Source organism: Centruroides sculpturatus, unplaced genomic scaffold, assembly GCF_000671375.1.
Source record: "Centruroides sculpturatus isolate CEXI.00-Female unplaced genomic scaffold, Cexi_2.0 scaffold1250, whole genome shotgun sequence".
NCBI classification, from domain to species: domain Eukaryota; kingdom Metazoa; phylum Arthropoda; class Arachnida; order Scorpiones; family Buthidae; genus Centruroides; species Centruroides sculpturatus.
The window spans coordinates 62,288-79,429 of record NW_019385476.1 but is presented as its reverse complement, the minus strand read 5'-3'; the positions used below and the strand labels follow the sequence as shown (position 1 = coordinate 79,429).

The 17,142-nt window shown below is 28.4% G+C and overlaps 2 protein-coding genes across 4 annotated transcripts in view; one reads left to right on the top strand and one right to left on the bottom strand.

Annotated features, from left to right (window-relative positions):
• The window catches only part of LOC111639335 (intraflagellar transport protein 52 homolog), a 65,477-nt gene extending 53,619 nt beyond the window's left edge, over positions 1-11,858 (bottom strand). Inside the window, exon 1 of the mRNA XM_023385195.1 lies at positions 11,760-11,858. Within this exon, the coding sequence (XP_023240963.1) occupies positions 11,760-11,783 (24 nt within the window). The 5' untranslated portion in view covers positions 11,784-11,858. The remainder of the gene's footprint in view (positions 1-11,759) is intronic.
• Positions 11,859-13,658: 1,800 nt separating this feature from the next.
• LOC111639334 (stromal membrane-associated protein 1-like) overlaps positions 13,659-17,142 on the top strand; it is a 38,812-nt gene continuing 35,328 nt past the window's right edge. For 2 of the 3 annotated variants that reach the window (XM_023385192.1, XM_023385194.1), the window contains exon 1: positions 13,660-13,886. In XM_023385192.1, coding sequence (XP_023240960.1) covers positions 13,769-13,886 — 118 coding nt within the window. In that variant the 5' untranslated portion in view covers positions 13,660-13,768. Of the gene's footprint in view, positions 13,887-17,142 lie in introns of all 3 variants that reach the window. The other variant, XM_023385193.1, reaches the window with a different exon arrangement.

The window sequence follows — 17,142 nt, the reverse complement described above, 5'->3', positions numbered from 1 at the left end:
TATTATTTCTGCCATTCCATTTGCAGTGCCTACAGCTAGCCTAGTATATGTGTATAAAGAAAATCATTTCAATACAAAGATTCTTACAAAAAGATACTGCTGACAATATACCTAATTTTAAATTACATATTTATTTATTACAGTTATTAATAGCTATTAGAATTAATTTCTAATGTTCACAAAATTGTATATGTTAAACATATAAAATGTAAAGTACTATAAATGGTAATCGGTTACAGATTATTTTCATATAGCATGTTGTAATTACAATCTTAGATAAGGTAAATTATATTCCATTACTTATTAAATTTCAAATTATTTGATATTTATTATAATGCTTATGTATATATAATATCAACTGTCTACAGAATATAAAATTCTTTCAAAACATATTTCCTTTTTTTTTTTTTATAAAAAAGTTATAAGAATTCATAAAACTAAATCCTATGTAAATCCAAATAAATTACAGTAGAACCTCGAAAACTCGGCCTAATGTGGACCGAAGGGTGGCCGAGTTTGTGAAAATGCCGGGTTATCGGGAATGGGGTTAAAAAAAATAAGTACGAGTGTTTCCTCAGAAAATACTGTACTGTACTTGTATGTATTGTTTACTTGAGAATATAACAGAGAATAAACTGCCCAAATACCCTTAAACAAAGGAAAAGTACGTCCTTTATGAAGGCATAGAGCCTTTACTACATGAAAATGAAAATTAATGAATACACTGTGTACAGTAATTTACCTGATAAGACAGACCTCAGAAAAATACTTTATGAGAGCTTTTATACTTTTATAAAGCTGTCTATAATGAAAATTAATTAACTAAGGATTTTTTTGCCCTGCCAGGGTGTGGCTGAGTTATCCGGAGTACCGGGTTATCGAGAGCCGAGTTTTCGAGGTTCTACTGTAATGACAAAAATTAATCTATCCAGTATATGTTATAAAATTAAATACTTCAAATGCAAAATATATATGCAAGTAACTGCTTTAATTAAAGTATAGAATGAAAATCAAATAAGCAAATATTTTTAGATAATTTCCTATCTTCAAGCTTAACAACAACGAAAAAACTAATCAAATCACGTTGCTATGAATACAGAGATAACATTTAAACTTATCAAAGATTACAAATTAATCATTAAATAAATATTGTGTTACAAGTATATGCACATATTACAGAAACATTAAAATAAAACAGATGTCAATTAAATAAATACAAAATTACATAACAAACTTCACGTTTCTTCAGAAATGAGCTATTCAAAATTGATGCAACATCCTTTATGATTCTCAAATTATTATTTTTTATACTTCTCTTATAAATCCATGATTTTTGTCTGTGTTACTGTTTAACCAGAAATAAATTTTTTTTTAGTAACCATTTTATGCCACATTGCTATTTAATAAGGTAACTGCAAAAAATTAATTCTAAAAATTCCAACATAAAAACTTTTAATTGCAAATGTTTTTGATCTTATTTCAAGTCCATCTGGCACATGGATTCAAATTATCAAACTGATTAACAGCTTTCATCAGAATGTATTATTGAATTTGAATCAAATCAAAAATTAAAATCATTCCAACAGTACAATATTTTAAATTTAAATTATTTAAAAATAATCAATAAATTAATTAAATGTAAAATAAGTAACTACATATAAAATATATGTATAGTTTAAACAGATAACAAATGAAGCTTTCCAGGTGAATACCTTCTATAAGCTACATCAATATTAACCAAAGTCTATACAATTTTATATTTGTATTATTTACAAACTGAGATTCCCATCATTTGTATGTTTTTATGCTACAATTTTATGCCATCGTATGCTAGTGAATTTAATTTTTTCAATTTATAATAATACATGGATTCTAAAAATATTTACAAATGTAAATATTTTTAGAATCCATGTATTATTCTAATTATTATTTTGACAAAATGGTAAATTTTGTTTCTGTGAATACTAAATATCTACATTGATTCTAAGAGGAAAATGAATTGCTAAAGTAAACAAACCAATAGCAAAAAAAGTTAATGTAACAAGTAATTATTTGTTGTGACATTGTCACAATGCCAGGCTGCAATTTTTAATCATATTTTTATAATGTTTTAATTTAAAATATGTGCTTTCCACCTCAAATTGGTTGTCCCTATACATCATACTTTTCTTTTAACAATAGAATCATGCCAGTCATCTAACACCTTACAGGGGAAATTTTTGAATTAAAATAACATGACTTCTGGTTCGTATTGGAAGTTCTTGTATGAGGTGTGCAATGCCATAACATTGTAAATGCCATTTTTTTTCTAAGTTCATTTTATTGAAGAATTGAATTCTAAATGCAATGTTTTCTGCCACAAATGAGTATTGTGGTGATACTGGCAGTGTAAGTGGCTGTATTTTGAAGATGAATTTATATGAAAATATAATGTTGAAAGTACCAGAGTGCAAGTCACTAAACTTTTGGCGCATAAAACATTGCGGCTTATATTTACATCATTTTGATATTCCAGAAAATTTGTAACCCAGTGAGTTTTTACTATTTTATTGTAAAATTGAAATTAATTCATTCATTAGAAAAAATGTCTTTATCTCTCCTGAAAAGTTTCTTTTTTGGCATTTACAACATTATGGCAATGCCTGCTTCATAAAGTTAATTGAGGCTTCTTGTCCCTAAGGTTTCCATATCTGGTCTCATCTTTCATCTATCTAAGTTCATTCTCGAGTTTAAGAAAAGATAGATGGCAGGACAGACGGACACAGGCATGGATGGACAACAGTGAGAATTTATAGGTCTACAATTTTTTCAAATTGCAGCCCAATAAAATTAGATTTAAAATGTAGAAAAACTAAATTTATAAGCAAAGTTTAATTAAAAATTGAACCATATAAGATTTAGTTCTGTTATTAAGAATGGTTTCATTCAGAATCTCTGATTAATCCAATATGATGTTTATTCAACATCTATTACAGGAAATCCTCATTACTTCAAAATTCAAGGGACAAAATAATTGCGACTTTGAATTATTAAGTTTCAAATTATCAGAGATTTTGCATATTTCTGTATAATATGCCAAATGCCATGTAACTGATGTGATTTATTAAGCAAACAGAATACGGCTACTTATACAGATTGCTATTTTCATTAATTAACAATAATACTATAAATCAGGGGTCGCCGAAGTGGTCTATATCGACCCCTGGGGGTCAATATAACATTATTGGGGGGGTCGATGAAAAGACTAAAACTTACAAATTTTGAACCAAATATTGCTAATCTTGCTAAGGATTATCAAGCTTATCCGTCTCATTGATTGTCTGTTACAAAAATTATTATTAACATATGTACAATAAATGTAAAAAATGTAAAATTAAAAGATATATATTAAAATAGTAAGAGCTTTTTTTTTTTATTTTTGCTTGTAACACAAACTTTTTGGTGGGGGTCAATGTGAGGTTTCAAAAAGTTGTAGGGGATAGACGATCAAAAAAGTTTGGCGGCTCCTGCTATAAATAAACTACAGGTAAACAACACATGTCCAGTGAGAACATCATAAGCTGCCAGATAGGTTTTATAAATAGTAAAGTAAAATTCCTTGAAATGTAGCCAAAATTATTTTTAATGTAGCCCAAAAAGTAGTAAGTGGCCTAAATGTAGCATATTGAAGTAGTAAATTGAGATATTTGTAGGCCTAGAGCAATGGTTCCCAATTAGTGGTATGTGTACCCTGGGGGTATGCGAAATTACATAAAGGGGTACGTGCGGCAATCTAAAATCAGTCAATTTAAAATTTAAATGCATGAGATGAAGCAATCAAAAAAATAATGGGTGGACCATCAAAAATTCGGCAATTTATAACATGATGTCGAATGCACAAATTCATTTAATTATAACTAAAAATATTCTCGAAATTTCATCAAAAAAATGCATTTGTGACAATACCTAAATGAAAATCTTACACAAGAAACAAAAATGGTACAATTAATACAATTTGTGTTAATTGTACAATTATCATTATTATCATGTCAGCGAAGCAACAATAAAATATTTACTACCATTTTGCACAACATATCTCTGCGAGAGCGGATTTTCGACCATGACAAACATGAAAACTATACATTGTCACCGATTTCAACTCAAAGATGACTTGAGACTGAAGCCGACCAAAAAGCAACCAGATTTTACAAAGTTGTGCAAAGAAAATCGTGCACATTTGTCACATTAAAATTAAATATCCTTATGTTATTTTCATTATTATTAGAATTGTATTTTAAAGGAAATAAATGTAAAAAAAAAAACTTATTTTATTTATCACTAGCACTAGCACGAGAAAATTCGATATAATGCAGTGAAGCTGTGGGTAGACACCCACAGCTTCGCCTGCATTATATCGAATTTTCTCGCAGTAAAATGTAGCCTATGTTCATCTCCAACATGTAAGCTATCTCTGTGCCAAATTTTATTAAAACCTGTTCAGTGGTTTAGACATGAAAAGGTAACAGACTGACAGGCAGACAGACTTCAAATTTATAATATTAGTATGGATTAATATGAATTTCTGTTATAAGGGGTACGCGAGTTTGAGCTCTTTCTTGAAGTGGTACGCAGGAAAAACTAATTGGGAACCACTGGCCTAGAGTATTACAAATATCTCAATCTGCTACTAGTAATCCAATCTCGCAATCTCAAAATCCAGCTGTATTTTATGAGAGAAGAGAAAAAATAGTAGTCCATGGATAAGCTAACACCTGAAAATGTGTTACTGCAAAAGCAGAACCATATTAAACAGATGAGGTCAGTTATTCTCTTATAGCATGGAAGCACTCTGATGTAAACGAATGAGTTACTAAACACATATGACAGTTCAGTCAGAATTTTCACTTCAAATTTTGTAGTAGTCATATTTTAAACTAACTGAATTCCTTAATATGTAAGTCTCTATATTCTGGCTGGGACAAATATTATTGTTACAAACTAACAAAAATTCAAATTATCCTGAGTTCAAATTAATGAGGATTTCCTGTATCAAAACATTTACTAAATGGTGTGAAAATTTCAAATTTACTATCTTTAATTTAGAATTCCAGTTAAGATCATAATATAATTTATTATGACAATTTTGAATATTTTACATACATGAATTTTTGCAATATTCATGTATGTAATAATATTCTAAATTTCTTTCCACCTCTTATAAAAAAATATATATATATCAAATACATCAAGTGTAACAGGTCAGTTACTAAAATGAGTAAAATAGCATTGTGTTATGTACTTATAATAAAAGAATGAATCTTATACTATTGTCATTGAGTAGAATCAACCCTATAACAAACAATGAATAAAGAATTAACAAAAGTTGAACAGAACTAATTTACTAAATACATTTAACTAAACCTTTAACTGTAACAATTTTTGTTACTGGAAGTTAAAGGTTTAGTTAAATGTGCTTAATAATTTGTTCCAGTACTGAGAAGAACTGATTAACAAAAAAGTGAACAGATAAAGAAGTAAAAGAAAAATCAACTAAAGACAAATCAAACTATGCAAACTAAATGGTGGATGATATTAGATTCAAGAAATTAAAAAATACATTTTAAGATGAGATATATAAACTGGCATAAACTATTCTAATCATCATTTTACTGTTTTAGCTTCCTTATTCTATCTATATATCAAATAACAATCACTTAATCTATCTTTCTATCACAATGATGAATAATGGAGCAAATGGAATTTATTTCTTAAATTACAAAAATATTTATAAATTCATTTATATGTTTTAGGAATAAATGGTGACTTTAATTGTAATAAAATTTCTTGTAAAATTTGAACTGTTATAGTGGATTTTATCAAACTCACAATATTCTGAATAAGTTATAGTGTAGCTAAATTACTGTTCTAGTGCTTGCAATTCAAATTATAAAGCTTTGCTGAATTATACTTGTATTTGAATTTGATCATCATCTGCCTTAAATAAATCAATCTGCAACAATGACAATAAAATAAAAAGATGTTTTTTTGACCTGCAAAAATTTTAATTTAGTTATTTCATTCAATACACAGATAATTTGTGTTTATAAATAGCCTTTTCTAAAGTTTGATGTACAGAGTAATTATGACTTTTAGAACAAACTTTCACTTATAAGACCAAATATTTAATCACTAATGCTTTATAAAGCAACAAATTCTTTAAATATTTCTCATTATTGAAAACTAAAGCACTTTTTCACAATCTCACAAAAAACTGGTAGAACCAGATGGAAAAAAGTGAAAACATCAAAATAAAGGAAACTTTTGAAAGCTGTGGCATAAGACCATTGGAACCAGGTTTGACATGTGAATAAAGTGCACATTACACATACTACAACTAGAGAAAGTTTGGATAAAGCAATGCAACTATGATAATAAATCAGGAAAACAAGCATCATCACAGAAAAAGGCTTCAAGCCTTAAAGTTTCTTCACTAATATTGCTCAAAGATGTTCTAATGTTCAGCAACAACTTTAAAGCACAAAGTAAAGCTTGGTCTTTTTCTGCAACAATGCTTGTTTTTCTGATTTATTATCATGGTGACATTGCTTCATCCAAAACTTCCTGTGGTTGTAGTCAGTAATGTGCATTTTATTCACATGTCAAATCTAGTTCCAGTGTTCTTATGCCACAACTTTTTAAATTTTCTGTATTTAAATGTTTTCATTGAGCTTTATTTTTCGATCTGGTTTCACCAGTTTTTTTTTATTGGATTTCAAGTATTTTTCAATCATCACTAACTTCATAATAAAATAGTTTTCATGACAATTTTATTTTTTACTAGCTTACCCGTCGCGCATTGCTGCGATCTCAGAAGAAAGGAAATTCAAGCAAACTCGTTATGATAAAATTCAATTTACGTTTTATTATTTTTATTGAAACTTCTTATTATTATTCATTTTCATCGGGAAAACATTTCAAAGTGTCGTTTCAATTCTATTTATTTATTTTGTGGATACACGATATTTTTTGTTTTTCCCTCTGGTGTGTACACGAATAAATCGGAAGGTTTTTCAACGCGTGAGCCGGCCACATACAGTTGTCCATGCAAGAAGCACGGATTCTCCAAATTTAGCCCACATACTCGCTGCGATTGTCAGAAGTGCGATATTCCCCATTTTTATATATATTTTTAAATCCTTTATAATTTTCATTATTTAATTGCTCCTTCCTTTCTTCCTTGGCATGTTGTGAAATTTCTGATAGTTGGATAATAAACCGTTTTATTGTAATTTGTCTTTTTAAATTATTAGATGATATTAAAATTTGAAAAAGGGGGATACCTAGATTGGTAAAATATGCGAATTTCTTCCTACAACTTCGGTTGTTCGGGGGGTACAGTTAAGGTTTTAACGAAGCTCGAGCGAATACATAATTAGCAAAAAAAAGTTGAAATAAAGTGATTAAACAAAAATTATTACAAATATCGTAAATAACAGTTCACAAATGCATATATAGAGATATTTTTTGAAGGGGGGAAATGGTCTTCACAATTTGAAATCGATCGAACACACTGTGCGCGAATGCTCGTGTAAACGCGCGCCATCTATCGTAGGATAAATGTACTTCGCGGGAGTGTATTAAAAAATTAAAAAAACTTTCCAAAGTTTTATGGCAATCGTACTATGCCACAAACCTTTGCCAGAGTATATTAAATAACTTCCCAAAGTTTCACGGCAATCGGATAAACGGTGTGGTAATGCATGAAGGACAGACAGACACACACACACATACATTCATTTTTATATATATAGATATTGTCCATGTAGGCCTTGTTTTTAAAATAAGACTTATTATACTGGTATAATTTCAAATTAGCAAAAGGAGGAAGTTTTAGTCAAAAAAATAAATAAAACAAAATGTCTTTATTTTCACCTGTACACTGTTTCTGTGTGTTTTGGACCTGTAAGACCCCTCCTCAGCAGGTTTACAACATTCTATAACAATTATACAAAAACATTTTTTAAAAATATATTAGACTCAATAATATTTAAAAACACTTACATCTTCTCTATTGTCCAATATTAATACAACAATAATACCAACAAAGCATCCAAAGACAAAGCTCAACGTAATTATCATGGAATTTTCTAATTTACACCTTATTTTCTGACTAATATTTTTTTTAACTGTATTTCTGTTCTATATTTCTTCATGTTCTTATTTTCTCTTTTTATTTCCTCCTATTACTTCCAATTAAAATACCTCTCTATACATAACATCCTCTATAAATAAAACTGTTCCATGATTGATGGATTTCTCTTCCTAAATTAATTTATCATTAATTCTATTATCGTGTTTTGTTTATGTAAATATGCTCAAATAATTGTCTTTTAAAACTTTTTTTATTATTTTTTCTTTATTTTTATTGTATTTAAATTAATTTTGCATCCTCCTTTATTACAGTGCATGGCTACTGCTGAATTTGCATAATAACCTTTAATTGATCTTATATGTTCCTTTATATGTATTTTAAATTTTCATTTTGTTTCCCCTATGTAAATTTTATCTTGTCAACTACATTGAAAAGAATACACTACTCCTTTTTCTTCTATTATGTTATAGTGGATTTTATCAAACTCACAATATTCTGAATAAGTTATAGTGTAGCTAAATTACTGTTCTAGTGCTTGCAATTCAAATTATAAAGCTNTATATATAGATATTGTCCATGTAGGCCTTGTTTTTAAAATAAGACTTATTATACTGGTATAATTTCAAATTAGCAAAAGGAGGAAGTTTTAGTCAAAAAAATAAATAAAACAAAATGTCTTTATTTTCACCTGTACACTGTTTCTGTGTGTTTTGGACCTGTAAGACCCCTCCTCAGCAGGTTTACAACATTCTATAACAATTATACAAAAACATTTTTTAAAAATATATTAGACTCAATAATATTTAAAAACACTTACATCTTCTCTATTGTCCAATATTAATACAACAATAATACCAACAAAGCATCCAAAGACAAAGCTCAACGTAATTATCATGGAATTTTCTAATTTACACCTTATTTTCTGACTAATATTTTTTTTAACTGTATTTCTGTTCTATATTTCTTCATGTTCTTATTTTCTCTTTCTATTTCCTCCTATTACTTCCAATTAAAATACCTCTCTATACATAACATCCTCTATAAATAAAACTGTTCCATGATTGATGGATTTCTCTTCCTAAATTAATTTATCATTAATTCTATTATCGTGTTTTGTTTATGTAAATATGCTCAAATAATTGTCTTTTAAAACTTTTTTTATTATTTTTTCTTTATTTTTATTGTATTTAAATTAATTTTGCATCCTCCTTTATTACAGTGCATGGCTACTGCTGAATTTGCATAATAACCTTTAATTGATCTTATATGTTCCTTTATATGTATTTTAAATTTTCATTTTGTTTCCCCTATGTAAATTTTATCTTGTCAACTACATTGAAAAGAATACACTACTCCTTTTTCTTCTATTATTTTATTATTATTTTTATAATATAAATGCTTTTTAAACAAATCATTTTTTCGGGTATTAAATTTATTTTATTATTATATTTTCCTATTTTTATTACTTAATTTAGCCATTCACCTAATAATTTTTTAGGGTAAACATTAAACAAATATTTTTACTATTTGTTGTATTTCTTCCTCCTGGTTTTCTATTTTACTAGTTCTACTTTTAATTTTATTTATATATATTTTAATATATTAAACTTCACATTTATCAATATGTTTGATTGCATAGGTTCTAGACACTTGCATAGGTTTAACATATTTTTTATATTCTAATCTATCTTCTTTTTATTGTAAAGTCTACATAATTTACACTATTTTGTTTTTCTTCTATTTCAAACTGCATATTTTCCTTACTTTCATTTGCTTGTTCCATTTGTTTCCATTTTGTAAAAAATAATTATAGTCATCTACATATACTGTATATTATAAAAATGAACTCTAGCACCAACCCTGAGTACACCCCTAAATCTGTCACCATTATAATTAAAACTCTATATCCATGGTTCCCAACACAGGACACATGCCCCACAGGTGAGAAATTTGATTTTTAAGGGGCAATTCAAGAATGAGCTATTAACAGTGAATTGTCCTTATATCTTATTATTCATAAATTAAGCCAAGAATGTTTTTTAAATTTCTCTTTCCATGCCATCTTCTTTGCAGTGTCTGTTTTTCATATCACTGCATATTATTATTATGTTGGGTTTAGTGGGTAATACTCGGTTTAAACCGGTGGCTGTGTACTATGCCGGACCAGAGTCAAGACATTTATTATTATTATTATTATTATTATTTTCTTAACAATTTCTTAGTGATTTCTTCCTCAGCACTTCAACTGTCCTTTTGTTCAAACAACTCTACTAAACCCAATACGTTGTAATACCAAAGACAACCACTGCTAGCAGGAGGCATTAGCCCAATAGCATACCTATCGGGCTAACACCTCCCGCCAGCATAAGGCTATCCAATAGCATAAAGGTCCATTTACACACAACAGTGATGTGACCATGTAGTCCACTCAGTGAAGTGATTTTTTGCTGGTGACAAATCGTTAACCTAGTTTCAAACTACCCTGTCCAGACTCGTCCATCACAGTATGGTGCAGTGGCAGTGGCGTGACCGTACCGTGAAAGTACATTTGACCAGAACAATATTTTTGCTGTAAATTTTGTTTTCCAATGGATGACGAACATTTAATTGAAATGGTGTATCAACACCCTGTTCTATTCAATTTATCTCATTTGAAATACATGAACATTGACTACAAAATGAATATTTCTCTGTTATTTTCAATAAAATATAAAATGCATGTTGGAACATTTGAAAATATTCAAAAAATTTAGATTTGTCATCTATTAATTCTTTATAAAGGGTATAAAACTCCTTTTCTGTTGACCTTTCTGTCCATGATTGAAAAGTACCCATTTATGGCACTTTCTTGATTGCATTTCTTTTTCTTCTTCATCCAAACATATAGCTATCATAGCCAATTCAGCCTCAGAAAAGTCTATGACCACTCACCAAAAGCACATTCACATCACTGTGCTGGCACATCGCTGTTGTGTGTAAATGGTCCTTAAGGCAGTGGTTGACTTTGTCCGTTTATTTTTCTCTTTCATAAATGCCATGTTTTTTGGAAGCTTATTTAAACCAAGTTAATGGCCTTTTACACTTCCTCCACATAAATAGGAGTTTACTTTTTGGACAATAAGAATTATATGTCACAGGTGGCATCAAGATTTTAAAGGTGCCTAGGTGGGACATGTCCAATAAAACATTGGGAACTACTGCCCTATAATTGTGAGCTACAACTTTTATTTTTTCTGTTAAATTTATTTTGGAAAATTTAACAGTTTTTACTTAAAATAAAAACAAAAAGTATTATTATTATAATTCTTTTTTAAACTACAATACAATTTTTCTATTTGTCAATATAATGGCATTTACAAATAAACGAAGATTTTTTAACGTATTTATTTATATCATTATCTGTATCTAATCGGATTTTTGGAGCAACAAAATCAAGAAGTACTAGTATATTACTGGAGTATTTGTTATTGCACGTGCTTGTAGTTAATCGTCCAATCAGTACATGTGATTTTAATTAATAAGTAATGGTATAAAGGATTGAATTTAATCTGTAGATAATTTATTTAAACAATACATACTAATAAAACATTCCTACATTGTTTAACAAACGAATCTATGTAAATCTTACTTCTGTTTCCAGTGGAGGACCCATATTATTTTATTTAAAAAGTTCACTCCACGAACTAAAACGAAGTACAGTATTTACATTCAAACGATTGCTCGCCATCTAGTGAATAAAAATAATACATATAATTTTATGATTTAATATTAACATTATTTTTAAACTTTTATTATTATAATACATTATTTTACTAAAATAATTAAAAAATATATAACATTTTTCATATTTTTAATTTTTGTTTTATGATTTACACGCTTATAATACATGTGAATTGTCAAATTGCAATTGACGTTAATAAGGTCTATCCAGGTATTTGATTTGAGGCTACAAAACTTACATGATCAATATTAAAAAACTTTAAATAAAGTGTCTATTACTACAAAGATCTGGATTCGAATCCTATCCGAACTTTATAGATACAGTACATGATTATCTCGATAAAGTTGTCATTCTTCATTATAATGGCCTATCTCATCACAGTCTTGTCCATTCATATAAAAAATTGATTTCTAAACGCAAAACCTCACATTAACAAAAGTGTAACGCATTAGCCCTGTTCGATTCGTCCAGAAATTACAAACTTTACATCAATTTGACGTCGTGTTTTCAGTTTTACAGTGAACAAGTTTAAAAAATGACATGTATACTTCACTTTCTAGACGAAACGAAAATGCCTATTAATTATCTCAGATATCTTGAAACCATATATCTATTATCCAAATAAAAAATTACGCAAACAATTCAATAACCTGTAAGTAGAAAACTGATAGAAGTATTGCTTACACGCCCCTTCCTGAAAGTTTAAGATATAACATATTTCATGATGTACTGTACTGTATAGATAGAAAACATATGCTTGTCTATTTTAACAATACAGATGTTTTATATAAAACCATTAAACAAATAGGACGTATTGGTTTATATGCTTAAAATAAAATAAAACTGGGAATTATTCTGTTGTTAGACAAATTATTTGTTTTAAATTTAGAATTAAAAATGCTAACATCTTGTAACAATCGTAAAAATTATGTTACCAATACAGTATACCGTTTCGTTTTAATTTTATTTATTTAATACTTCTTAAATGGGAGGGATCAAAATTTCCAAAATTTCCCGTGTCATACACAATCTTGAAATTTACTGTAATATGCAAATAACATATTTTGACAAAGTTTTAAAACATTTTCACTTAGCAAAATGCAAATATAAAAAAACTTAATTTTAATAAATCTTATGTCTCTAATAAATTAAATAAATGAAAATGATTTAATATTGCTAGAATCAAATTAATCAGAGTGGAACTAATTTATTCCGTTTAAATTAGATCTATGCTTGAATTAATATTTTTATACGTGGCCTGTTAATACGGTTTATAACTTGAATAATCTGGAACGATATTACAAATCTCCAATGTACTGTTTATCGGAACATTTTTAGATCGCTTCATAATGAACATTCAATTAAATAAAATTATAATTAAACCAAAATATACGAATATTATATATTTATTTATTATATGAAAATCAATTATTTCCTTTAAAATAATTAAAGTTTTATTCTTATTTTAACCGGATACTCCGTAGCCTCTCGTGTTAATAAAATCGATTTATCAGAAAAGGAAATATAGATACGTTTAATTTAATTGAATTTTATATTTAGAGAAATATTTGAATAAAAATAATCTTCCATTTTTCATTAAACTTTTTAACTTAAATAATTTTTTCAGTTTATGTTTTAAAAAAATGTTTAAAAAATAATAATAGCTTAAATTCTTTACAAACTTTTATTATTATAATTTATAAATTTCTATTTTAGAAATAAATAAATAAATATTTATAAAATAATGGAAAGAACTTTAAAAATTTTTACGATAGGCGCATAATAGTATATTTTAATATTGATGACGTCAGCACACGACTGCGCTAACAGATATGACGCCTCCTAACGGAAAATAAAAGACTAGCCGGAGTTACCATTATTTTACGAATTATCACCCCTTTAAACTTTTAACAATCATGACAGCCAAAGCAGAGAAAGAAAGACAGCGGCAAGTACAAGAGAAATGCCAAGCGATATTAGCGCAGATGTTAAGGGAAGATGATAATAAATACTGTGTGGACTGTGATGCTAAAGGTTAGTTATTCCAGTTAATTGACATTTTAGGCCTAATAAATAAATAAATGAAAAATTGCTTATCTAGTTGGTTTATTTTAATAATGACGAATAAGAAAACGTTATTCTTCTTTATTCATCATTATTTTCATTTATAACTGTTTATGTATTTCAAATAATTATTCCGGCAACTTTACTGAGAACGGTGCAAGTTAATATCGGAAATGCTTATCTGCTTGGCTTTTTTAATGGCGTACACCGTAAAAAAGAAGAAAAAAAATTATGGTCCAACCCCATTTATATGTTAACGAGATAATTAAAAATAAAATATTTACTACAACTGTAAAACAGCATAAGTCTTTTAATAAGTTATAAAAGACTAGATGAATATTAAATTATATCAGGTAAATTACTTATGATGTGAATGCCCTTAGATGCAGAACTAATTTCCATTATTTGCTTCATAGTTAAATACTGTTTTTGAATGAAGAAAATAGTATAAAGTGGCACACTGATGAATTCAGCATGTAATGTGTACATATATAGTTTATTTACCAAAATATTGTATAATGTTACATTATTAATAGAAAATCTTTTAAATTCAAAAATGCATCTTGATTATTGTTATACACAATAAATAAAATTTCAATCCCTAAGTATACATACAGTACAGTACATCCAAATATCTAGGAACACTTTCATGGCAAAAACATCCTTATAACCTTTAACTTCGGTCAGATGATGATATTAAAGTTTGCCAAGTTAAAGGTTAGTGTGTTCTACATGTTCAGTTTGGAAGAGTTAAGAGCCCTTGCATGTGCAATGTTTATGCAGTGGAATTTGAACACTGAACTCATTCGTTTTTGAAAAATGGAATAAGTTACAGGATAGTTTTGTATTGTACATATTCTAGAAACCAGGACAGGAACAGAATTTCTTTGCATATTCCTCTGTGTATTATACCAAGAAAAAAGTTTGTCAATCCCAATGAATAGTCATCTATGTATATATATATAGACAAGTAACTTTGAAATGGTATATTTATTTAGAAAAAAAGATTTATGATGATGTATAACAAACTACATGAAATGAGTAATTGAAGATAAGTACAGGTAACTCCCGTATAACACTGTAGTTACGTTCCAAAAAATTGCCGTGTTATGCGAATCCGTGTTATACGAAACAAAGAACTAATATGAAAAGGAGGGTTAGGTTTCAAAAATTAAAAAACATGCTAGTATATTTTTGTAATTAAGATAAATATCTTCATTAAAATTTTTTAAAGTGATACATATTAATATAAATTAAACAATGTTTTCTTTGTCATCACTAAAAACACTATTAATTAACCGAGAGCGTTTTTTCTTTTTGGCAAGTTATCCTTATCCTCTGAGCATTTTTCTGCATTATCTTCAGGTCAATGCTTTACCTTTTGCAAAATGTATGTAATTTTAGATTGCTTGCTTCTAGTTAAAAGGTCTTGATAAATTTCCTTATATGGTGCTAAGCATTTATGAAGAATAAAGCAAGTATGGAATAAGGGAAAAACATTTGGCAACATCAGAAGCAGAAGCGTCGCAATCTGTCAACATTGAAACAAGTTTCGAGAAGGATCACATGTATCGACAGAAGGCGAGAAGAGAAAATTTACATACTTAAGTACTAATAGTTCACGAAAATTATTATTTTCGTGAACTATTATTACTTAAGTATGTAAAAATTTATTACATTTCCTGTTGTACGAGGGTTTTACCCAATTCTCGAACCGTGTCAGAGTAAATCTGTGCTATAAAAGTACCGTGTTATATGGGGATGGTACCAATTCTCGAACCGTGTTATAGTGAATCCGTGCTATAGAAGTGCCGTGTTATACGGGGGTTACCTGTACTACATATATTTTTAAAAAGTGCATAGTAAAGCAATATGATGTGTAAAACATCAGCAAATGCTAATATTCTCAAACCTAAAAATTTAAAATTAATGCATAATGTATCATACATTGTAGATTTCCTTTTTTATTAAAATGTTCATTCTATATTTGCTATATTTTTATTTGATTTTACTTTGTTCTTGATAATATGTTGTCTTAACTCTACATCTGGAAATTGGTAATTATTGTCACTTATGTCAATTTTTCACATCTTTTGATAATTTATGGGATCAAGATTTGAACTCTTAATAAAAATTACAAGTTGTAAGACTTATAAGCTAAATCATATGATTCATCATTGCATATTTAAGAAGTCATCCATTTGGCACAACCTTAGTTGTAAAAAGTGGTTGCATAACTAAGCATTTATAAGTTAAAGCTTAGAAGGGGACAGTTGAACAACTTAAGTTGTAAATTTTGTTATATGAAACCAAATTCTTTAGATTGTAAATGTAATGCTTTTGTTATGCCTACAAGGTATCCTTCAAAGAAAATTCTTCAATTGATAAAACTAAAACTAGCAAAATCAGACTTTAATGCACTTTATTTGAATCTTTTTAAGTAAGGATTTAAGCAATATTATTTTATGTAATATTACTCTTTCTGAAAGAGTAATTATATAGAAATGCAAAAGGTGATATGATACTTCTACCTGCTTAAGAAAATACGTATTTCATAATGAATTCCATGGATCTGTGCATAAATCATATAACCCTTATCTGCATCTGCCTCCTGATTTCTGTTACACTGACAAAAAGGAAACTATGAGGAACATTTTACTTAGAAAAAGAAAGTAATCTGCTAAAAACAAATTAATACACAGTATTTACTTTTGTAACCAAACATTCAGGGTACTTTATACCCCCTTTGAACCTTACTGTTATGGAACATAGAACCAACATATACTTGGAGTACATTGGAACCACCAGCAAACAGATCACTTTCTACTTAAACACAAACACTGTTCTGATATTTCTAAGGATTGCAACTCCACCACACTATCATCTTATGTCACTGACCCAGACATGGAAGTTCATTTGGATAAGACCAGTATCCTCCATCAAATGTTTGACACAGCACAACTTTGCTACCTTGAACTGTTGGAGATAAAGAAGGGATCTTTGAATAAGGTCATCAACTTCAAAGATGATGACACTTTCTCCAATGGATCAAACAATGGGGAATGGGTGTTCTTCCATTCCCCCTTAAACACTGGCATTTACATGAGTTCATATGGGGATTGTCTTATCAGTCAACAGGTGACAACAGATCATGAGGTTATAATTTGATTGTAGCCTGAAGATATACAATTGAAAGTGGATGAAAAAGTTTGCTTGGCTAGAGACA